The 26,418-nt window shown below is 39.3% G+C and overlaps 1 protein-coding gene across 2 annotated transcripts in view; it reads right to left on the reverse strand.

The window, feature by feature from the left end:
- Nucleotides 1-26,418, reverse strand: part of PRMT9 (protein arginine methyltransferase 9) — a 112,138-nt gene that overhangs the window by 36,218 nt on the left and 49,502 nt on the right. For both annotated transcript variants that reach the window (XM_053703721.1, XM_053703720.1), the window contains exons 4-7: nt 24,058-24,225; nt 19,752-19,854; nt 6,405-6,505; nt 5,885-6,077 (exon numbers count right to left, since the gene is read on the reverse strand). In XM_053703721.1, coding sequence (XP_053559696.1) covers nt 5,885-6,077; nt 6,405-6,505; nt 19,752-19,854; nt 24,058-24,225 — 565 coding nt within the window. The remainder of the gene's footprint in view (nt 1-5,884; nt 6,078-6,404; nt 6,506-19,751; nt 19,855-24,057; nt 24,226-26,418) is intronic.

The raw sequence follows: 26,418 nt of genomic DNA on the forward strand, positions 1-26,418 counted from the left end.
ATGAAGTTCCCACTCCCCCGGATGAAAAGTCTGGCGACTCAAGAAATCCGCCTCCCAGTTCTCCACTCCCGGGATGTGGATTGCTGACAGGTGGCAAGAGTGAGACTCTGCCCAGCGAATTATCTTTGATACTTCCATCATTGCTAGGGAGCTTCTTGTCCCTCCCTGATGGTTGATGTAAGCTACAGTCGTGATGTTGTCCGACTGAAACCTGATGAACCCCCGAGTTGTTAACTGGGGCCAAGCCAGAAGGGCATTGAGAACTGCTCTCAATTCCAGAATGTTTATTGGAAGGAGACTCTCCTCCTGGTTCCATAGTCCCTGAGCCTTCAGAGAATTCCAGACAGCGCCCCAACCTAGTAGGCTGGCGTCTGTTGTTACAATTGTCCAGTCTGGCCTGCTGAATGGCATCCCCCTGGACAGGTGTGGCCGATAAAGCCACCATAGAAGAGAATTTCTGGTCTCTTGATTCAGATTCAGAGTAGGGGACAAATCTGAGTAATCCCCATTCCACTGACTTAGCATGCATAATTGCAGCGGTCTGAGGTGTAGGCGTGCAAAAGGTACTATGTCCATTGCCGCTACCATTAAGCCGATCACCTCCATGCATTGAGCTACTGACGGGTGTTGAATGGAATGAAGGACGCGGCATGCATTTTGAAGCTTTGTTAACCTGTCTTCTGTCAGGTAAATCTTCATTTCTACAGAATCTATAAGAGTCCCCAAGAATGGAACTCTTGTGAGAGGAAAAAGAGAACTCTTCCTTTCGTTCACTTTCCATCCATGCGACCTTAGAAACGCCAGAACTAACTCTGTATGAGACTTGGCAGTTTGAAAGCTTGAAGCTTGTATTAGAATGTCGTCTAGGTACGGAGCTACCGAAATCCCTCGCGGTCTTAGTACCGCCAGAAGGGCACCCAGAACCTTTGTGAAGATTCTTGGAGCCGTAGCCAATCCGAATGGAAGAGCTACAAACTGGTAGTGCCTGTCTAAGAAGGCAAACCTTAGATACCGGTGATGATCTTTGTGGATCGGTATGTGAAGGTAAGCATCCTTTAAATCCACTGTGGTCATGTACTGACCCTCTTGGATCATGGGTAAGATTGTCCGAATAGTTTCCATTTTGAACGATGGAACTCTTAGGAATTTGTTTAGAATCTTTAAATCTAAGATTGGCCTGAAAGTTCCCTCTTTTTTGGGAACCACAAACAGGTTTGAGTAGAACCCTTGTCCTTGTTCCGACCGCGGAACCGGATGGATCACTCTCATTAATAACAGATCTTGTACGCAGCGTAGAAACGCTTCTTTCTTTATCTGGTTTGTTGACAACCTTGACAGATGAAATCTCCCTCTTGGGGGAGATAATTTGAAGTCTAGAAGGTATCCCTGAGATATGATCTCTAGTGCCCAGGGATCCTGAACATCTCTTGCCCAGGCCTGGGCGAAGAGAGAGAGTCTGCCCCCCACTAGATCCGGTCCCGGATCGGGGGCTCTCGGTTCATGCTGTCTTCGGGGCAGCAGCAGGTTTCCTGGCCTGCTTGCTCTTGTTCCAGGACTGGTTAGGCTTCCAGCCTTGCCTGTAACGAGCAACAGCTCCTTCCTGTTTTGGTGCAGTGGAGGTTGATGCTGCTCCTGTTTTGAAATTCCGAAAGGGACGAAAATTAGACTGTCTAGCCTTAGCTTTGGCTTTGTCTTGAGGTAGGGCGTGGCCCTTACCTCCTGTAATGTCAGCGATAATTTCTTTCAAACCGGGCCCAAATAAAGACTGCCCCTTGAAAGGTATATTAAGTAATTTGGACTTAGAAGTAACATCAGCTGACCAGGATTTTAGCCACAGCGCCCTACGTGCCTGTATGGCGAATCCTGAGTTCTTAGCCGTAAGTTTGGTTAAATGTACTACGGCCTCCGAAATGAAAGAATTAGCTAGTTTAAGGACTCTAAGCCTGTCCGTAATGTCGTCTAGCGTAGATGAACTAAGGTTCTCTTCCAGCGACTCAATCCAAAATGCTGCCGCAGCCGTAATCGGCGCGATACATGCAAGGGGTTGCAATATAAAACCTTGTTGAACAAACATTTTCTTAAGGTAACCCTCTAATTTTTTATCCATTGGATCTGAGAAAGCACAGCTATCCTCCACCGGGATAGTGGTACGCTTAGCTAAAGTAGAAACTGCTCCCTCCACCTTGGGGACCGTTTGCCATAAGTCCCGAGTGGTGGCGTCTATTGGAAACATCTTTCTAAATATTGGAGGGGGTGAGAACGGCACACCGGGTCTATCCCACTCCTTGGTAACAATTTCAGTTAGTCTCTTAGGTATAGGAAAAACGTCAGTACTCGCCGGTACCGCAAAGTATTTATCCAACCTACACAGTTTCTCTGGTATTGCAACGGTGTTACAATCGTTGAGAGCTGCTAAGACCTCCCCTAGTAATACACGGAGGTTCTCCAATTTAAATTTAAAATTTGAAATATCTGAGTCCAATCTGTTTGGATCAGAACCGTCACCCACAGAATGAAGCTCTCCGTCCTCATGCTCTGCGAGCTGTGACGCAGTATCAGACATGGCCCTAGCATTGTCAGCGCACTCTGTTCTCACCCCAGAGTGATCACGCTTGCCTCTTAGTTCTGGTAATTTAGACAAAACTTCAGTCATAACAGTAGCCATATCTTGTAATGTTATCTGTAATGGCCGCCCAGATGTACTAGGCGCCATAATATCACGCACTTCCCGGGCGGGAGATGCAGGTACTGCCGCGTGAGGCGAGTTAGTCGGCATAACTCTCCCCTCGCTGTTTGGTGAAATTTGTTCACATTGTACAGATTGACTTTTATTTAAAGTAGCATCAATACAGTTAGTACATAAATTTCTATTGGGCTCCACCTTGGCATTGGAACAAATGACACAGATATCTTCCTCTGAGTCAGACATGTTTAACACACTAGCAAAAAACTTACAACTTGGTTATAATCTTTTTTAGCAAAAACGTACTGTGCCTCAAAGAGGTACTAAACGATTAAATAACAGTTGAAATAATGAACTGAAAAAACAGTTATAGCATCAAACTTTAAAACAACACAACTTTTAGCAAAGGTTTGTTCCCATTAGTAAAATAACAATAATTAAATTTGACATAAAAAGTACAAAGCAACGTTTTTATTCACAGTCACTATAAGAATTCTCACAGCTCTGCTGAGAGAATTTACCTCCCTTCAAAGAAGTTTGAAGACCCCTGAGATCTGTCAGAGATGAACCGGATCATGCAGGAAATATAAAAGTAACTGACTGGAATTTTTTGATGCGTAGCAAAGAGCGCCAAAAACGGCCCCTCCCTCTCCCACACAGCAGTGAAGAGAAACGAAACTGTCACAATTACAAGCAAAAAAAAACTGCCAAGTGGAAAATAATGCCCAAATATCTATTCACACAGTACCTCAGCAATGTAAACGATTCTACATTCCAGCAAAAACGTTTAACATGATAAATAGTTATTAAAAGGATTAGTGACCTTTAACAGAGTAGTTCCGGTGAAATACCATCCCCAGAATACTGAAGTGTATACATACATGTCATTTTAACGGTATGGCAGGATTTTCTCATCAATTCCATTCAGAAAATAAAAACTGCTACATACCTCAATGCAGATTCATCTGCCCGCTGTCCCCTGATCTGAAGCCTTTACCTCCCTCAGATGGCCGAGAACAGCAATATGATCTTAACTACTCCGGTTAAAATCATAGTAAAAAACTCTGGCAGATTCTTCCTCAAACTCTGCCAGAGAAGTAATAACACGCTCCGGTGCTATTGTAAAATAACAAACTTTTGATTGAAGTCATAAAAACTAAGTATAATCACCATAGTCCTCTCACACATCCTATCTAGTCGTTGGGTGCAAGAGAATGACTGGGACTGACGTAGGGGGGAGGAGCTATGTGCAGCTCTGCTGGGTGAATCCTCTTGCATTTCCTGTTGGGGAGGAGTTATATCCCAGAAGTAATGATGACCCGTGGACTGATCACACATAACAGAAGAAATAGGCCCCGTCCATCTCACTCGATGCCTCACAGCCCAAATTAACCGTACCAGAGCAGTCTAAAAACCTAGCCATGTGGGTTCATAAACCCAGAAATGAATCCATCTGTACCCTTCTTAAATAAAGCATAAAAACATCTCTTCCTTTAAAAACGTTAACTGCACTCCCAAACATGTTTTCCCACAAACATTCAAACATCAGTGTCAACCATTTTTATATAGCCCATATATGCAAGCTCAGTAATACCCCTCTTTATACTTTAGGATTACTGCTTACCCTCTCCCTCATGGGGATACTGTCAGCCAATTCTGAAATAACACAGTCTCTCCAGAAAAAAATGAATGAACATACCTCACTGCTTATAGCATGAAAAACGTTCCTCACACTGAAGTTTCCTAAAGGGCTATTAAACCCAAAAAATTTCTTTCATGATTCAGATAGAGAATACAATTTAAAACAACTTTCTAATTTACATCTATTATCTAATTTGCTGCAATCTTTAGATATTCTTTGTTAAAGAAATAGCAATGCACATTGGTGAGCCAATCACATGAGGCATCTATGTGTAACCACCAATCAGAAGCTACTGAGCCTATCTAGATATGCTTTTCAGGAAAGAACATAAAAAGATTTAAGCAAATTAGACAATAGAAGTAAAGTAGAAAGTTGTTCAAAATGGTATTCTCTATCTGAATCATAAAAGAAAAAATGTGGGTTGAATGTCCCTTTAAGTACTCCTCAGCCATTCTGTGGGAACTGCACTGGATCTTAGTAACAACTGCTAAGATCATCAGCCTCCAGGCAGAAGTCTTCATCCATCTGCTGCCTGAGGGAAAATAGTACACACCGGTACCATTTAAAATAAAAAACTAACAGGATATGTGCGGGTGATAGTGTCAAAAGCAATTAGATATTCAAGCCTTCTCTTGAAGGAGTTTGTGGGACAAAGTGAAAATTACGTATACATAGATTCATAACAAAAAACAAAACAGGATATATGCGTATGCAGTAATAAAAAAAAATTCTGAAGCATTTTGATAATGGAAGTATATTGCATAAATGCTTCTATTTATAATTGAAATGCATCTGTGTACATTTAAAATTTGACCACTCTATCCCTTTAACCTAAGAAAAGGAGTTAGAGATGCAGGTAGTCAGGCCCTCAGCACACTTCCATGTTATTCCTGGGGCGATTGGTGAATATTCATTATCTATGCCATTCCTTACTGGCTCACCAGCTGTTACTGTACTGCACTTGGTGTGCAGCTTTACCTCTGTGTTTCTCCCATTTGCAATGGTCACATATACTGCCCTTTATATCTCCTATTAGAATTAGTGATGACTGACATATTTATAAAGAATATTATGTACTCTTATCATAGCCGATATCTCTTTCTACACAACTGAGTGCAGTGCTCTCACCGTCACATTTCTGCTTCAGTCTGTAAAGTGCCATTTAATTTATTTTATACAAAAAAACAAACATCAATAATATTACTGATGAATATGGCAAACACACCCCTTCATCACATTCAGATATTTATACTCTACTTCTATAATTTGTCTGGTTTTACATTGGACAGATTTCCTTCCTTAAAAAGTGCTTCCATTCATTTCACAACAAATAAGTCAAACCCAGTCATCCTGGCTACCTCCGTAAAATTGGACTACACTGAACAATCTGCTAATGTTACCTTCATCTACTTGAATAAGCAGCAAATCATTTCATTTAATGCAAAATATTTCCGTTAACTTACAGCACAATGTTACAAAAAAAAAAAAGAAACAATTCAAAGAACAAAATCTAGAAAAAAAATTAAATGTAACTCATAGAAATGTAGCAGCCAATTTACCTGCGAACTATTGAAATCTACAGTCATAATCTGAAAGGGTTGGCCCAACATTCTATAACCCCCAGGTACTCTGCTCATCCGTTCTGTGGCATATGGTTCTATTACTTCTTCGGTGCTGTGATTGCTGTGTACTGGGCTCCAGAACTGCACTTCTCCTCCTAATTTCACACCAGCCACCTCATTCACAGTAACTCTAGAGATGGGAAAAACAACATACAATACATAGAGCTGGATTTGCAAGCTATGTATCACGGCTACCAAATGTTACACATTACAAAATATACCGATATATCTTCCTATTTGGTTTCATTATCTGGTCAATATATTTTTTTATTAGAGCACCACTTTATAGTTCAAGCAACATATATGGTTTTAGTAAATCACTGCTAATATAATGTCACACAGTTTAGATGTATCATCTACCCTAATAACTCCTTTATTTTTGTAATTCATCTTGTGAATAAGCAAACAAAGCATTTGTAACTTCTTAGAATTGTATAATTTATCAGTGTGTTCTCACCTGTGATTTCTTCTGATTTCTGGACACTCTACTGGGATGCCGTATATCACTGCACCTGCTGGAATAACTTGTCCATATCCTTCAATACCTGCTTCTCTAGGCTGCAAAACAGAAAAACTGATAGAACAAATACATCTGGTAAAATTAAGGTATAATATCTATCTATATACACACACATACATACATACATACATACATACATACAAGTATTTACTTTATCTAAATACTGTGCAAAAAACATTTTATAGGAATTATCCAAATAAAGTTAATGGTTCATATTTTTCCCTTTTTATTTGATGTTGTCCATCTGTTGCAATCTGCTATATATAATATTTTATTTTAAGAGAATATATACTTTTTTATTCTTAGATTAAAAAGAAAGATCCAAATGGCATGGAAAGTTTATACATGAATTAAGCTTAAAGGAGCATAAAACATTTTCTTTTACGATTCAGATAGCGTGTAAAATATAAAAAATAAAATCTAAAACCCAAACAAAGCTACTTTCCAATGTACTTCTATTAGCAAATTAAAGTGAAAGTAAATCCTAGCGTTTTACAAACGCTAGGATTTACTATTGAAACAAATAAAAGGCACTTTAATTCATGAAGTATAAGATAGCTCCTGTATTTGATTCAATCAATCGCCGCTCTTAGCTTCTACAGCAGCCCACGGCTAAAAAGAAATTTTGGCTAAGAGGTGACGTTTTCACCTCTTAGCCAATAGCCGTGCGGTAAATCCGGCTTGACCGCACGGCTATTGGCTAAGAGGTGAAAACGTCATTTTTTAGCCAAGCGCTACTGTAGGAGCTAAGATCGGCGATCGATTGAATCAAATAATAATAATAAGTATCTTATACTTCATGAACGAAAGTGCCCTTTATTTGTTTCAAATGTAAAACGCTAGGATTTACTTTCACTTTAATTATCAAAGCAGGTAGGAAGGTTTAGAAGCGTGGTCGTGACTGAAGCAATAGGTGGAAGCAGTGATTCCTGCCACAAAAACAGGCACACTACCTACCCAGGTATCTCTTAAACAAATACTATGAAAACAAAGTAAATGTGATAATAGAAGTAAATTGTTTTTTGTTTTCTTTTCAAATTGTACTATTTATCTTAGTCACAGAACCATTTGTTTTGGGTTTAATGTGAAGTTAACCACTACATGTTTATCAAAGGAGCATTAAAGAGAAAATGTATCTTCATGCAATACACACGCACAAAAACAAAATGTATGCTTACCTGATAAATGTATTTCTTTTTTGACACAATGAGTCCACGGATCATCTTAATTATTAATGGGATATTCACCTCCTGGTCAGCAGGAGGCGGCAAAGAGCACCACAGCAGAGCTGTTAAATAGCTCTTCCCTTCCCTCCCACTCCAGTCATTCGACCGAAGTTAGGAAGAAGAAAGCCAAGGTGCAGAAGTGTCTGAAGTTTAAAACACCCAATAACCTGTCTCAAAAGAACAGGGCCGGCCGTGGACTCATCGTGTCAAAAAATAAATACATTTATCAGGTAAGCATAAATTTTGTTTTCTTTTAATGACACGGTGAGTCCACGGATCATCTTAATTACTAATGGGATCCAATACCAAAGCTAGAGTACACAGGTGATACGGGAGGGACAAGACAGGGAACCTAAACGGAAGACACCGCTGCTTGAGAACCTTTCTCCCAAAAAAACAGCCTCAGCTGAGGCAAAAGATTCAAATTCAAAGAAAAGTGAAGAGGAAACCAAGCTGCAGCCTTGCAAAGTCGTTCTACGGAATCTACAGCATTGAATGCCCATAAGGAAGCAACGGCTCTTATGGAATGAGCCGCAACTCTCTCAGGAAGCTGCTGTCCAACAGTCTCATAAGTCAAATATATGAAACTCTTCAGCCAAAAAGAAAGAAATTGCTGTAGCTCTCTGTCTCTCACATTTTCCTGAAAAAAATCACAAACAAAAAAGAAGACTGACAAAGTCTTTAGTTGCCTGTAAGGAAAAACTTTAAAACTTTAAAGCTTGGACCACGTCCAAATTGTGCAAAAGACAGTCGTCCTGAGAAGAAGGATTTCCAGATTAATGTTCCAATCAGAAACAACCTTAGGAAGAAATCCTTATCTGAATGGAAAATAAGATAAGGAGACTCTTACTGCAATACCGAAAGTTCTGACACTCTATGAGCGTAAGAAACAACATCAAGAAATAAAAACCTTCAATATAATAACTTAATATCTAGGGAATGCATATGCTCAAACGGAGCCCCCTGAGGAACCTTAAAGGGACATTAAACACTAAATACATGCTAGATAGAATGATGCATTCAAAGAAAAGAATAGTCCATGACTAACATATAGATGTATTTTTTAAAGTTTCATTAGTTGTTTAAAAAGTGACAAAATAAGTGTAAAGTTTTAGTGTCTATAAAACACTGGGAGCTGCCATGTTGTAACTTGTGTTACCTTCTCTGCTGTGGCCAATTAGGGTCAGTTATAAATAGGTCACTAGAGTGTGCAGCCAATGGTTGTGCTGGATTTAACAGTGTTCTGCACTTCCATTTCTAACAGGAACTGAAAAGCTCACAATTTCAGAATGGAAATACAGGCAAAGAGGACAAAATAAATAATGAAAGTATATTGCAGGGTTGTTTTATTATATACAATTTATCATTTTATATTACCATCTCAAAGAGTTTAATGTCCCTTTAAGAACTAAATTAAGACTCCATGGAGGAGTAACTGTTTCTAACACAGGCCTGATCCTGACTAAGGCCTGACAAAAGAACTGCACATCTGGAACATCCACCAGACGTTTGAATATTATAAAGCCAAGATTAACCCTTAGGGAACTTGCCGACAAACCCTTCTCCAAACCTTCTTGGCGAAAGGACAAAATTCCAGGAATTCGAAATCTACGCCAAGAGTAGCCCTTGGATTCAAACCGATAAAAATAATTTTTCTAGTTACAGGATTAAGAGTCTGGATCATGGTCTCTATGACCGATTCTGAAAAACCCAGTTTGAATACGGTTAAGCATTCAATCTCCAAGCAGTCAGCTTCAGAGAAGCTAGCTTTCTATGAAAGAAAGATCCTTGAATTAAAAGGTCTTTCCTCAACTGAAGACTCCTAGGTGGAAAGGATAACATGTCCACCAGATCTGCATACCAAATCCTGCGACGTCCAGCCGGTGCAATGAAGATCACCGAGATCCTGTCCTTATTGACTCGAACAATAACCCAAGGAAGAAGATCAAACAGAGGAAATAGGTATGCAAAACTGAAGGACTAAGGTACCACCAGGGCGATTATCATTACCGGCTGAGGATCCCCTGACCGCAAACCACACTTCGTAAACCTGACATTCTGACGAGATACCATGAAAACCATTCCGGCTGACCCCATCTTAAAATCAGACTGGGAAAACATTCCGGATGGAGTGTCCATTCTCCCAGACGAGAAGACTACCTGCTCAGGACATCTGTCTCCCAGTCCACCCCTGTGAGAAGGAACGTTGAAAGATGGCAAGAGTGGACTTCCGCCCACTGGACAATCTTGGATACCTCTGACAGCGCTAAGGAACTCCTCGTTCCCTCTTGATGGTTGAGGTAAACCACTGAGACATGTTCCGATTGGAATCAGAGAAATTGGACCGAGGCCAACTGGAGCCAGGCCAGAAGAGCATTGAAGATCGCTCTCATTTCCAAAATGTCTATAGGAAGAGCAGACTCTGAACAATCATCATTCAAGAGGATCCCATGTCTCCTGCTCCAGTAAATATTCTAGGAGACAAATTGGCCTAACCTCTGTTCCTTATCTAAGTATGAGAAAATGCAGAGGTCTGAAAAGGAACTGAGTAAATGGGATGATGTCCAATGCCGCTACCATCAGTCCGGGAACCTCCATGTACTGAACCACTGAAGGCCGAGAAGCGGACTGAAGGACTAGACAACTAGCAAAAATCTAGATTTTCTGACTCCCGAGAGAAAAAACTACATATAAATAGAATCTATTATGGTTCCCCAGAAGAATACCCTTGAATTAGGGACCAAGAAACTCTTTCCTTGCGATTGAAAGGATGACGCCTGGACCAGGATGACGTCCAGAAAGGGTGCCAGTGTAATGCCCCATAACTGAAGCACCACCAACAGCGAACCCAGAAACTCTGAAAAAAATTCTGGGAGCTGTGGAAGGACCAAACTGAAAGTGTCTGCCTAGGAAACAAACCTTAGGGACCTGTGATGATCCCAGCGTTGGGAACATGCAAATACGCGTCCTTTAAGCCTGGTCATAAGTTGACCCTCTTGGATCAAAGAAAAATGGAGCGAACAGCTTCCATCTAGGACGGTACTGTTTCGACTCTTGAAATCTAAAATTGGAATAAGTCTCAGACTCTGTTCCTGAATCTGAACAGGAAGAATCACTCCCAGGCAGGGGAGGTCTCCTCTTTACTATATCTGGTTCCAGATATTCTGGATTTCTTTGAGGGAAGAGTCTGTCCAAATAGAACCAGACAAAGAACTAATATGCTCCCCCAAAGGTAGAAATACCAACCTGGGATGCCCTCTTGAGCAAACGCACTACCCAATAATCCATAGGATCCTGAAAAGGGACAAATATCCTCTATAGGTATAGAAGACTCCTGGCTAGCGTGGAAACTGTAACTTCCACCTTGTGATGCCAAGACTCCTTGAGAGGTCCGCTAAGGGAACTTCTCTGTCTATATAGGAAATGTAGATAAAAGGGTATATCCCTTCTCTCTCATTTCTTAGTAATGCTCTCAAAAGCTCAATCTGAGTACCACATGAAATTAACAACGATTAAGATGGCGTTCCAAAAAAGCTAAAACCTCCTTAAGAAATAGCCGGAAGTGAACTAGCTTAAACCTGAAGATACTACTTCAGTATCAGCAGGAGGAAATCACACCGCCAAAACCTGAAATTTTTCCCTCAGAAGCTACCGAATTATCCCCTTCCTCAGGTATCTGAAAGGGGACCTCTGAAATAGCAACTACTATGACAGATCGCTCACAGAATGTTTAGTTTTCCCTGCAGCCTGGGAAAAACTGACAACGCTCCTGAAAAGCACAAGAGGGAAGCAATGTCTTGCAAGATAACTCCAAGAGGAGTCATGGAGGAAGAGAAAAGGCACTGGTTGAATGGACGCTAAGGCTGTAGGACACTTAAGGAGAAAATATAGAACATCATCAGAATGCTTCCTGCAGTCTCTGAGGCAATATTGACTCTGAAAAAGGATTTCTCTTAATACATGGAGAACCGAAAAATCCTTGAACGTTCCACCTTAGTATAAAGACACAATGTGTAAATAACATCCCTATTCGCTTTTTATCAAATAAAATCGAATACCATAACAATAATTACTGTGACTTTAAATGATATATTAAATAATATGGTAAAGGGCCTCTTGAAACATCTGGCATCACCATTTGAATATCAAAAATGTATGGTTTGTGTGCCTTTAAATGATAAATGCACTACTTTATTAAACGTATGATACAGATATCCATAGACTTCAGCTAATCCTAGAGGAGTCTGTCTGCCACCGGATGGGACACTAACAATTAGTAGGCATCCAGAGTACTATAAACACTCTTAAGTACTGCGTGCTTGTGAAACCTCTCTGCTGTATTACCTTATCGCAGCAGAGAAGGCACCCTGACCACTAACGATATTTTATAGTGCTGCTTGCGAAGCCTCTCTGTTGAATGACATAACGCAACAGAGAAGGCACCCTGACCAATAACGATACTTTATAGTCCTGCTTGCGAAGCCTCTCTGTTGAATGACATAGCGCAACAGAGAAGACATCCTAATCACTAGAAACATACTTTCATACAGCGTGAAAAGCCTCTCTGGTGAATGCCATACCAAAGTAGAAAAGACATCTGGTGTTCTGATTAAACTGTACAAAAGGCGTGCAAACAATGGCGCGTATCGTAGCTCCGCCCATGGTGGGCGTATCAAGATAAACCTCCCGGGCGGCTAAATTTGTAAAAAATGGAGCCGCCAGGAGAACCAACACCCACCATGGACATTAAAGAAAAACAAACCTCCCAGTCGGCTCGTAAAGTAATATAAGTCATTGGGAGCGGTGAAAAGTTGAATACCACTTCAAGTCAGAAGTAGGGTAAATCTCCCTATCGACTGCTAATGTCAATAATATAAGTCGTAGGGAGCGAGAACATGCACCAATCATGCCTATACACTGACATGCTGAAGTAGGATAAACCTCCCAGTTGGCTGCTAATCCTAGTAATATAAGCCGGTGGGAGCCGAGACCTGTACCACCATGCATAACACTTTCATACTGAAATAGGGTAAACCTACCTGTCGGCTGCTATTCTTAATAATGTAAGCCGTTGGGAGCAGGGACATGTACCATCATGTAAAACACCCTCAAGCTGAAGAAGTAGGGTAAACCTCCCTGTCGGTTGCTATTCTTAATGTAGGCCGTTGGGAGTAGGGACAAGTACCATCATGTATAACACCCCCGTGCTGAAGAAGTAGGGTAAACCTCCCTGTCAGCTGCTATTTATAATAATGCAAGCCGTTGGGAGCAGGGACATCATGTCATGCATAACACTCTTCCCTGCAGAAACTGCCCAATAATTTATCCTCACTCCTAGGGATAACGTTATCTAGTGTCCATGAGTAAATAAAATTTAGCACTTACCCCATATAGCAGCCCCACCCATATAGAACCACTCTCTCTGCTAGTGACATAAATGTAATGCACAGCAGCCCCACCCATACAGAACCACTCTCTGGTAGTGACAAATGAAATGCACAGCAGCCCCACCCATAAAGAACCACTCTCTCTGCTAGTGACATAAATGTAATGCACAGCAGACCAACCCATACAGAACCACTCAATCTGCTAGTCACATAAATGTAATGCACAGCAGCCCCACCCATACAGAAACACTCTCTGGTAGTGACAAATGTAATGCACAGCAGCCCCACCCATACAGAACCCCTCTCTGCTAGTGACATAAATGTAATGCACAGCAGCCCCACCCATACAGAACCACTCTCTCTGCTAGTGACAAATGTAATGAACAGCAGCCCCACCCATACAGAACCACTCTCTCTGCTAGTGACAAATGTAATGCACAGCAGCCCCACCCATACAGAACCATTCTCTGGTAGTGACATAAATGTAATGCACAGCAGCCCCACCCATACAGAACCACTCTCTGTTAGTGACAAATGTAATGCACAGCAGCCACACCCATAAAGAACCACTCTCTCTGCTAGTGACATAAATGTAATGCACAGCAGACCAACCCATACAGTACCACTCTCTCTGCTAGTGACATAAATGTAATGCACAGCAGACCAACCCATACAGAACCACTCTCTCTGCTAGTCACATAAATGTAATGCACAGCAGACCGACCCATACAGAACCACTCTCTCTGCTAGTGACATAAATGTAATGCACAGCAGTCCCACCCATAGAGAACCACTCCGTCTGCTAGTGGCATAAATGTAATGCACAGCAGTCCCACTCATACAGAACCACTCTCTCTCTGCTAGTGACATAAATGTAATGCACAGTAGCGCCACCCATACATAACCACTCTCTGGTAGTGACAAACGTAATTCACAGCAGCCCCACCCATACAGAACCACTCTCTCTGGCATAATTTTGTTATACTTCAATAAAACATACTACCTTCAGACTAGCGGGACGGCGATGGGCTCCAGATTTGCTCCCAGTTATACCAATCTTTATATGGCTAATTGGGAGAATAATTATATATACAACTCCCCCTGGGCGCAATATCTGGTGTCCTATCGCCGCTATATAGATGACCTGTTCCTGATATGGTCAGGTAGTGAGGTTCAACTTGTTGAGTTTATGGAATATCTGAAGAATAATGAGTTCCAAGTATCCTTAACTTGGAAGTATAGTAAAGAAAAAATAGAATTCCTAGACTTGGAAATATATATTAAGGATAATTCTATTATGTCTAGGAATCATTTCAAAAGTATAGATGTAAATAATTACATTAATCTTAACAGCTGCCATCAGCGCCGCTGGTTGACAAATGTCCCCAAAGGACAATTTGTTAGGTTAAGACGTAATTGCAAGGAAATATCTGATTACCAAACCCAATCTCAAGTCTTGAAAATACGTTTCCTGGAAAAAAATTATTCAGATAGTTTTTTGGAGGAAAAAATAGAGGAAGTTAAAAGTATGGATAGAATTGAATTATTAAAATATAAGAATAAAAATATACAAGATTATAAGGATAAAAATAAGGATTTGGCAAATAGACTAATTTTTAAGCACAGTACACAAAGTTATGAATTAAGAAATATTATTCATAGACATTGGGGCATCCTCACTAGAGATTCAGGATTAACTGAACTCCTTGGGGAAGGTCCAAACATTATGTTTAGAAAGGTTCCTAATTTAAGATTACAGCTATCACATACAAATAACATAAAGAACAAACAGAGTGTATCATCTGCCAAGAATTGGCTGCCCACTCCTCAGATAGGGTTTAGAAAGTGTTCTTTTTGTAATGCATGTCAGAGAATGAAAAAAAACAACAAAATTATGTAATAAGTTTCATTCAGCGGACTACAAAAAAGTATATGAGATAAATCAATTCATTACGTGTAACAGCAAGAATGTAATTTATTTATTGCGCTGTTCATGTAATCTTATTTATATAGGCCGCACTTCTAGGCTCCTTAGAACTAGGCTAAATGAACATATCTATAATATTGAAAAGGGATATCAGAACCACACACTGTCAGCACATTTTGATAGGGTACACAAAAGGAAAGTTGGCGATCTAGAATTTCTAGGGATAAGAAAAATTGAACAAGACTGGAGAGGTGGCGATATACAGAACCAGTTAGGATGCCTAGAAATGAAATGGATTCATACTATGGATACTTTTATACCTAATGGTTTAAACAAAGATTTTGAACTGCACCATTTTTTACAGTAGTAATCTTAAATCTTATGCTACATTAAATTTAGTATCTGAATATGCCATAATCTTTATTGTTTTTCAAAAAAGTTGTATATAGTAATGTAAAAGGCTTCTGTAACTTGGGGCAAAAGTACAGCACCAAATTAAGCGATACGGGATTAGAATTAAAATAAACATAAGGAGTAAGATATATAAATGACAGCAATTGATTTGACTAACATAACACTGACATAAAGAATAAAAGATATCATAAGTTAAACAGTTTGTATGAAAGGCACATCATATCTGGTGTATCGGATTTTAAGAGGGGGCACAATTTACTAAGATTTGGTTTTGCGATCTCCCATTAAATATAGTTTATTTTGATGGCAATATGTTAAGTAAATCAAGAAGTATACATTGGTGTTTTCCTTAAATAACTGCAAATAGAAATTAATCTCATCTGACCTTACGGAAGATACCTATGCTCTTTTCCAAAATGGTAACAGAAAAATCTGGATATCCGTTTTAAACACAAGAGACTGGTATATAAGGACCTATGGACATGCGCACTTTATATCCTTGAAAAAGCTGCTAAGCGAAACGATCGTTGGATTTCTCTACTCTCCTGGGCGTCTATACACTTGCGGTCACACTTGTAGGAGGAGCCACTCCCATTTGGTTTAAGGTGATCAGTGCAGCGTTAAATTTCTGCTGCCTGAATCCACTGACATCCTGCAGTAGGAGTTGACTTTTGTGAGCAATATCAAGATATAAGGCTCTATTAACCTCTGTATAAGGTGTTGTATATCGCATTTGTGACATTTTTATTACATTTTAAATAAATATTTTTATATCATATTCATTGTGAGAGTACTGTTTACCCACCAGTATAAAGTGGGTGTGCGCATTCCCCTGAGCTTGGTCGTAAGCTCAAGTACATGTGAGTAGGCTTTTGGCCACAAACCTGATACATTGTTGATAACCATCACAGAATTACACTATGTTGCTATTTCTCTCTCCCTTCCTTTGAGAAATCTTCAAGGACAGAAAAGACACAAGAGATACAAAAGTCTGCACAAGGAAAAATACATATCCTTATATGAACTTTTGTTTTGGGTTCTTTTTAGAATCATCACATTTATATTCACATTTTCTTTGATTGTGATGTTTGGTATATTTTTTATAATAAATGTAATGCACAGCAGCCCCATCCATACACTCTCTCTGCTAGTGAAATACATGTAATGCACAGCAGCCCAACCCATACAGAACCACTCTCTCTGCTAGTGACAAATGTAATGCACAGCAGTCCCACTCATACAGAACCACTCTCTCTCTGCTAGCGACATAAATGTAATGCACGGCAGCCCCACCCATACAGAACCACTCTCTGCTAGTGAAATACATGTAATGCACAGCAGCCCCACCCATACAGAACCACTCTCTCTGCTAGTCACATAAATGTAATGCACAGCAGCCCAACCCATACAGAACCACTCTCTCTGCTAGTGACAAATGTAATGCACAGCAGCCCCACCCATACAGAACCACTCTCTGCTAGTGAAATAAATGTAATGCACAGCAGCCCAACCCATACAGAACCACTCTCTCTGCTAGTGACAAATGTAATGCACAGCAGTCCCACTCATACAGAACCACTCTCTCTCTGCTAGCGACATAAATGTAATGCACAGCAGCCCCACCCATACACTCTCTCTGCTAGTGACATAAATGTAATGCACGGCAGCCCCACCCATACAGAACCACTCTCTGCTAGTGAAATAAATGTAATGCACAGCAGCCCCACCCATACAGAACAACTCTCTCTGCTAGTCACATAAATGTAATGCACAGCAGCCCAACCCATACAGAACCACTCTCTCTGCTAGTGACAAATGTAATGCACAGCAGCCCCATCCATACAGAACCACTCTCTCTGCTAGTGACAAATGTAATGCACAGCAGTTCCTCCCATACAGAACCACTCTCTCAGCTAGTGACATAAATGTAATTCACAGCAGACCAACCCATACAGAACCACTCTCTCTGCTAGTGACATAAATGTAATGCACAGCAGCCCCACCCATACAGAACCACTCTCTCTGCTAGTGACAAACTTAATGCACAGCAGCCCCACCCATACAGAACCACTCTCTCTGCTAGTGACAAATGTAATGCACAGCAGTTCCACCCATACAGAACCACTCTCTCTGCTAGTGACATAAATGTAATTCACAGCAGACCAACCCATACAGAACCACTCTCTCTGCTAGTGACATAAATGTAATGCACAGCAGCCCCACCCATACAGAACCACTCTCTCTGCTAGTGACAAACGTAATGCACAGCAGCCCCACCCATACAGAACCACTCTCTCTGCTAGTGACAAATGTAATGCACAGCAGTTCCACCCATACAGAACCACTCTCTCTGCTAGTGACATAAATGTAATTCACAGCAGACCAACCCATATAGAACCACTCTCTCTGCTAGTGACATAAATGTAATGTACAGCAGCCCAACCCATATAGAACCACTCTCTCTGCTAGTGAAAAATGTAATGCACAGCAGCCCCACCCATATAGAACCACTCTCTCTGGCTAGTGACAATTGTAATGCACAGCAACCCCACCCATACAGAACCACTCTCTCTGCTAGTGACATAAATGTAATTCACAGCAGACCAACCCATACAGAACCACTCTCTCTGCTAGTGACATAAATGTAATGCACAGCAGCCCCACCCATACAGAACCACTCTCTCTGCTAGTGACAAACGTAATGCACAGCAGCCCCACCCATACAGAACCACTCTCTGCTAGTGAAATAAATGTAATGCACAGCAGCCCCACCCATACAGAACAACTCTCTCTGCTAGTCACATAAATGTAATGCACAGCAGCCCAACCCATACAGAACCACTCTCTCTGCTAGTGACAAATGTAATGCACAGCAGCCCCATCCATACAGAACCACTCTCTCTGCTAGTGACAAATGTAATGCACAGCAGTTCCTCCCATACAGAACCACTCTCTCAGCTAGTGACATAAATGTAATTCACAGCAGACCAACCCATACAGAACCACTCTCTCTGCTAGTGACATAAATGTAATGCACAGCAGCCCCACCCATACAGAACCACTCTCTCTGCTAGTGACAAACTTAATGCACAGCAGCCCCACCCATACAGAACCACTCTCTCTGCTAGTGACAAATGTAATGCACAGCAGTTCCACCCATACAGAACCACTCTCTCTGCTAGTGACATAAATGTAATTCACAGCAGACCAACCCATACAGAACCACTCTCTCTGCTAGTGACATAAATGTAATGCACAGCAGCCCCACCCATACAGAACCACTCTCTCTGCTAGTGACAAACGTAATGCACAGCAGCCCCACCCATACAGAACCACTCTCTCTGCTAGTGACAAATGTAATGCACAGCAGTTCCACCCATACAGAACCACTCTCTCTGCTAGTGACATAAATGTAATTCACAGCAGACCAACCCATATAGAACCACTCTCTCTGCTAGTGACATAAATGTAATGTACAGCAGCCCAACCCATATAGAACCACTCTCTCTGCTAGTGAAAAATGTAATGCACAGCAGCCCCACCCATATAGAACCACTCTCTCTGGCTAGTGACAATTGTAATGCACAGCAACCCCACCCATACAGAACCACTCTCTCTGCTAGTGACATAAATGTAATTCACAGCAGACCAACCCATACAGAACCACTCTCTCTGCTAGTGACATAAATGTAATGCACAGCAGCCCCACCCATACAGAACCACTCTCTCTGCTAGTGACAAACGTAATGCACAGCAGCCCCACCCATACAGAACCACTCTCTCTGCTAGTGACATAAATGTAATGCACAGCAGCCCCACCCATACAGAACCACTCTCTCTGCTAGTGACATAAATGTAATGCACAGCAGCCCCACCCATACAGAACCACTCTCTCTGCTAGTGACATAAATGTAATGCACAGCAGCCCCACCCATACAGAACCACTCTCTCTGCTAGTGATAATCACCACCCAGCACCCTAGGAGCATATACTTCTGGGGCCCATAACCATCACAAAGTTACATCAGGCTATTTCATGTACAGCTAGAGTGTATTTTCACATGCATGTGACCTGTAACCAATATGGTGATTCAGTGCATGTACACTTGTCTCCTGTACTGAATGCCAGTGCAGGCTCACAGTGGGTTAGGTGCATATTAAAAATAATTACTATAACATGTTGCATAATTCAGTATAATGCAAAATAGCTTTTAACTAAAAACGTATGGCTGTGCATTCAATGCAAACAATAGATTTCTTAAATGGTTCATTTACAGTAATGTCTTTCCTATAAAGTATAACAGTTGAAAAAAAAGCATTTGTTTTCTAACCTTTGGTGGTAAAAGTAAGTTTTTCCATGCGTGTATGAGACTCTCAACAATACCTTCACCAAACAGGCCAGCGTCTACTGTCTCTGTGACAACCAATGAAACCCTGCAATAAAGCATAAATAAATACATAAAAGATTAATGCTCTCAACAAGGTAATCGTACATCCCTTTTAAAAAGAATTTAAAGACAATTCTAAGTATATATATATATATATATAAAAAAAATTTATTACTATGAGATCAGAGCAAAGCAACGCATGACCTCAGCACTGCTACTGCCGATTGCCTGTTTTTTTATTTTCAACTTATAGCTAGATAGCAGCTGAAGTATAACTGTTCACACAGCACTTTATATAGTGAGCTGAAGTAATTGTGAGGTAACATCATTTTCCTTTTTACATAGATATGTTCAGGGGATATTTTCATGTCAGCTTTTTACAGTTATGCTGCAAGTGATTTAGTATATGAGTATGGTTTCAAAAACGCTAGGATTTACCAGCACAAAAAAAATAAATGGGACCTTCAGTCATGAGTTTTAAAAAGGTTTGTTAAAAGTCCCTTTTCATTGCTGTGGCCTCCTTGCTAAACCTGAGCCTACCTAGCTATGCTTTTTAACAAAAGAAACAAAATTTATGCTTACCTGATAAATGTATTTCTTTTTGACACAATGAGTCCATGGATCACCTCAATTACTAATGGGATATTCTCCTCCTGGTCAGCAGGAGGCGGCAAAGAGCACCACAGCAGAGCTGTTAAATAGCTCCTCCCTTCCCTCCCATTCCAGTCATTCGATCAGGAAGAGAAAGGAAAAGCCAAAGTGCAGAGGTGTCTGAAGTTAACAAAAACCCATAACCTGTCTACAAAAACAGGGCAGGCCGTGGACTCATCATGTCAAAAAAGAAATAAAACAAATGAGATATTCAAAGTATATTGGAAAGTTATTTAAAATTGTATGCTCTATCTTAATCATGAACATTTAATTTTGACTTTAGTTTCCCTTTAAACTCAAAATTCAATTCCCTATAAATTAGTTTAATTGTGCATAATTAAAAAAAAATCTTTGCAATGCACTTCCATGATTTATTTAGCCTGCTTTTATAGTAATTTAACTAGGAAAACTGTAGCGTTTCCACCCCCCAAGAGAAATGATAAAGTGCAATCTATGGAATGCAGAGCCCTGGCACTCCAACATGCTGCACAGTGATTGGCTGATATGCGCAGAAGATTGTTTATATCTGTCCCTACTTGGCCACATCAAAGGAAATAAGATAAACAAGAGTCAACCAGCTTTTCAAGGGGTGTGCACTGGGACTGCAAAACATTGCATATTTTTCTAACAAAATGACGGTTCTAAATGCTTTAAAAAAATATTTATAAAAGACAGTAAATGTCAGAAGGTTTGATGCAATATAATCCTCAGGGACAGTAATATGTAATACATCATAAACTAGCATTAACATGTGTGGTATGTTTTAAAAATTATCTCCAAATTTGATCTCCAGCTGATTCCCCCGGCTCCTCCTTTTGGCTGAAACGTTTTATTTTAATTAGCAGCAAGTGGTTCAGCCAATCTGAAGACAACAGCTTACACCAATTCTCTCTCATCAGCACGCTCACACTTTACTCCACCTGTCACAGGTCTCAGCTGTGCAAACAGTGCATCAAAATAAAACAGCTGCTTTGGCCCAGGGGGCGGGCACCAGCAGGTGATGACATTTGGAGGTAATTTTTTAAATAATACTATACATTTCAACACTATTTAAAAAGGTATTACATATTGCTGTGGATTTTATTGCAGCAAACTTTTATAAAATGTTTATTTTCCCTTGAAATACTATACAGATACATGATAGAATCATTTAGGTACATGTCTCATTAAAATGTGTAAAAGTCTGATTATTTGGGAAGAGTTAACTTTTCAGTTAAAGGGACAGTCTACTACAGAATGTTTATTGTTTAAAAGATATAGTCCCTTTATTACCCATTCCCCAATTTTGCATAACCAACACATTATATTAATATGCTTTTTATCTCTGTGATTACCTTGCATCTAAGCCTCTGCAGACTGTCTCTTATCTCAGTTCTTTAGACAGACTTGCCTTTTTTGCCCATTTAGTGCCGACTCATAAATAACTCCACGGGAGTGAGTACACCGCTATCTATATGAAATAGCGCTGTGAAAAACTGTCAAAAAGCACTAAGATAAGAGGTGGCTTTTCAGGGCTTAGAAATTTGCATATGAGCCTACCTAGGTTTAGCTTTCAACAAAAGTTGTTTAAAATTGCATGCTTTGTCTGAATCGTGAAAGTTTAATTTAGATTAGACTGTCCCTTTAAATGGTTTTACACAGGCGGAGAAAGCAAATACCAGACACGGATCTAATCTGTTTCCTTTAACAATGATCAAGTTCCCTTTAGAACTGAGGACACAAGCAGTTTGAAATTATATTTTTCAATTAATAGAAATAAGCCAACTAAACCTGCTTATTCTATATTATTTTTTTAGTTTGTTTATTAAAAAAAAATGAATGGAGATACAACTAAAAGTCCTACTTGGAAAACGTATTATTGATTGCAATAGGATGTAAAAAAGGACCAATAAACATAATGGAAAAGCACTATCAGTAAATGCAGAATAAATAGATAATCCAAAAGCACTAAGTTTAAAGTTAGTTCTATAGTCATAAGCCAATCACAAAATGCATACACATATATTCTGTGAATCTTGCATATGCTCGTGCCTCAAAGTGTGCATATAAAAAAAATTGTGCTCATTTAGATAATGGAAGTGAAATGAAAAGTTATTCAGAATTGTATGCTCTATCTTAAAGTGACTGTAACATTTAACGAATTAAAGCCCAGTTTCAAATAATACTCTTAAAAACAGGGGTATTTTAATTCATTAAAGTTTACAATGATGCTTAATTTTAAAAATACTTACCTTTGTGTTATGGTAAACATAACACTGATCCTCCACCCGTATCTTCTTCTGCTTTCTTTAGCAGATCGATGACAAATCCGGCTTTCTCCAATCATTGTGTGTCCCTTTTGGCATCCAGCTTGTGAGGTAACGCAACAATTGGAGGAAGCCGGATTCATCATCGATCTGCTAAAGAAAGCAGCAGATGTGGGAGTAGGATTGGCGTTATGTTTACCATAACGCAGGGGTATCAAACTCAAAGTATTTGGGGGCTACTTGCCAAGTGTCATCCTCTCATGGGGCCGCTTGAACTGAGTAAGTGCTCCGAAACTGGATATACTAGGAAATGGAAGTGACATTTATCCAAGTAGTAGTGAAAAGTGGGAGATGTAGGCCACAATAGACATACACAGTTGTATATTTATCTTCTGAGTACCAAGTGAAGAGATCATCTTGGAACTGTATAGCAACGTAAAAAGTGACCTTTACCCAACACAGTGTGTGGTAGGAGTCTACACTGGATGCTTTGTCCTTATATTTATCTTGTGAGTGTCTATATAGAATATCAACTAGTTACACCTCTCAGAACCCTAAAAAAAATGACAGCTCAAAGTAATTGTTTACCTATTAAACAAGGGAGGGCCAGATGAAATTATCTTGAGGGCCCCATTTTGCCCCGGGCGTCTGTACTTTGAGACCACTGCCAAAGGTAATTATTTAAAAAAAAAAAAATAAGCATCATTGTAAAACTTTAATGAATTAAAGTGCCCCTGTTTTTAAGAGTATTATTTGATACTGGGCTTTAATTTGTTAAAGTTTACAATCACTTTAATCATGAAAGTTTCATTTTGATTTGAGTGTCTATTTAAATCACTGATTCTACATTTTAAACTCGTCACATATGTACTTCTTCTTTGGATGAAAATATGGAATATGAAGAGATATCCAGGAACATTACTTGTTTTTGTATTAGATGTTACATCAAATAGTGATTCTGCTATCGGTTGTTTAAAATTAAAACTTAAATGGACACTAAAGTAAAAAATTAATTCAGCATTCCATTTTTATTTTTTATTTTTTTTATTTTCTTTCTTTATCAACTTGTGCAGTCTTTTTATATGCACACTTTCTGAGACACCAGGCCCTACTGAGCATGGGCAAGAGTTCACAGTGTATACACATGAGCCTGTTATTGGCTGATGGTTGTCACATGATACAAAGGGTAAAGATATTTAAGGATTTATTTTTAATTTGTCAAAATATAATCTAGTGCTCATTTGAAAGTCGGACTAAGTGCTGTTATATTGCCTTATTATTATTATTATTATTATTATTAATTTGTTAATTATGAAATTCTACTTTATTTAATGGTCTTTTAAGATACATACCTTTCAGGGATATGTTCAGGAATTTGCACGTCATGAGATTTCATGTGCAGAATTTTGATCTCATCTTGCATATGATTGGCTGCCACCACCTCACAAGCAAGCTCATACATGGTTTTGGAGAGCTCGCATGCATACACATGTGAAGCACCTGCCTGTTTAGAAAACATGCTGTAAAATAAACAAAACACAGAAAATTACACAATTACCTGAAGTTCCCCCAACATATCACATTTTTAGGATATCTTAACAAGAGCACAGGTGAAATAAACCGCTGATCAGTAACCATGGTTACTAACTTCCTCTCACCAATCATAGAACTATTTAATCTGTGCTCTAGTTAAAACATAAACGGGAATCTTGCATGTTATAGGTACTTCTAAAATGTGTACTAAGACACAAGAGGGCGCTAATTGGTTAAACCCACTATGTGAATAACAAAGATATTAGAACTAATGATAATATAGACAGTAATAAAAGAACTCAAAACTGTAATGGATCAAGGACTCTCATATAATTACATATACTGTAATACAAAAAGTTCAATATATAATGATAAAAAGTCCTTCAGTATTTATCCAGATACGCTGTAAATTCACAGGATATAGTGTCCAAAAGACAAAACTTCAGGTATATAGAAAGGGTGGCACTCTTCTTTCCTCCTTGACAGGTGTTCAATCTACAAAAACAGTTCAGAGACAAAGAGGTGCCAACATGTGTGTATCAGTAGATCACGGGTAACTGAACATCCATATGTACAATGCACAGGGTACTCACATTTTGGTAGAGCACACCAATGTGCTTGTGGACACAGGCTGGTTATCTCAGCTAACCAGCTAGCTGATCTTGGAAACAGGAACTGAGCGATGCACGATCCAGTTGTTTGGCAGTGTAAAACTCACATAGGAACGTAGTTAACAAAAGGTGTCAAATAAAAATGTTTATTGAAACAAATCGATAAAACACCTTAATATATTCCTCTTTAAAGTGAGACAAAGCAGAAATTTTGCAACGCGTTTCTCGGCGCAACAGCCGTTTCATCAGGCATAAGTTAAATTATGGAAAATGGAAATAGATGGCGCTGGTCTTGGTAAGAAATCACTTTCTCTAATAATAGAGAGAAAAGGACTAGATATACGTATTAAAATCCAGTGAATAATGTGCAGTATACTCACTCCTTAAGTAACATGAGTTCAGCTTGTGAGAAGTGTCTCTCTCTGTAATGATGGCGATGCGATTCCAAAGAAAGTATCAGCTGGGTTATTGGATATAGTAAGTCAGACTCATCACAGCAGAAAGAAAAAGGAAGGAAATCTCCTGTTGTATAAAAACATATATTTATTTCAGCTCTACGCGTTTCAACGCAAAAGCGTTTTTATCAAGAGCAATAATAAAAGCAGGTAAAAGTTTGGATAATGCTGTGACTCCTGGAGCCGGATTTTATACAGGTGTGTTGGTGTTCCAATTTCCTGTGTTAAACAGGAAATTGGACTCATATAAAGTAAATACAGACAACATATAATAATGTTTATGCCCAACAAACTGATCCTTGCATTGCAAAAATGATATTATGCCATTTGTTTAGAAATTAATCAAACTTTGGTAAATCGTTGGTTATAAACATGAAAAAGGAATACAATAACCAATGAGAGAATCCCCTTGAATGTCCAATCCGTGTAAAGTGTTTATTTAAGTCTTCATTCGAGTACTGACTTTCTTCAAGTTCCCTTTCAGGTCCGTTATGTTATCACATGATATCTTCAGCCAATCAAGTCTTTTTAAGTATGCATGGTGAATGTGTTTACATCGGGTAAGACTAGTCCGGTCACATGTTCCTCCTGGCCAATCATAGGAAGGATGATTATCGTTATGAAGTTCCCTTTCAAGTCCGCTTCTAGGTTTAACAAGTGATGATATGAGTCCCTATATATAAGCCCATGGTTACAATCTCTATGAACAAAGAAACAAAGAGAGGCAGTATCTGATCTGATTTGATTATATCTCTACATGATAAATAACAGATATTAAACCACATTATCAGGTTTCACATGATTTATATATAGCGAACCTTAACAATATCATTAAAAAAATGATGAACACAATATATGATATGTAATGAAATAAAATGATATAAGAAATAAAATAACATGGAATAAAATGTTTAAACGGAATTGTGGAAAAACTTTTTGTTTATGAGTGAGGTAATAAGTGATGTTGAAAAACATGATATTAAAGTGCCGGTGTGAAATTGTTAATATCGTATATTTATACAATTACTATCATAATAAAATTTAATAAATATTATATATTTAAAGTGACAGTGCATAAAAAATTTTTTTGTCTGTAACCCATATAAATGGGAAA

The sequence above is a fragment of the Bombina bombina genome, chromosome 2 (genome assembly GCF_027579735.1).
Source record: "Bombina bombina isolate aBomBom1 chromosome 2, aBomBom1.pri, whole genome shotgun sequence".
Classification (NCBI taxonomy): Eukaryota; Metazoa; Chordata; class Amphibia; order Anura; family Bombinatoridae; genus Bombina; species Bombina bombina.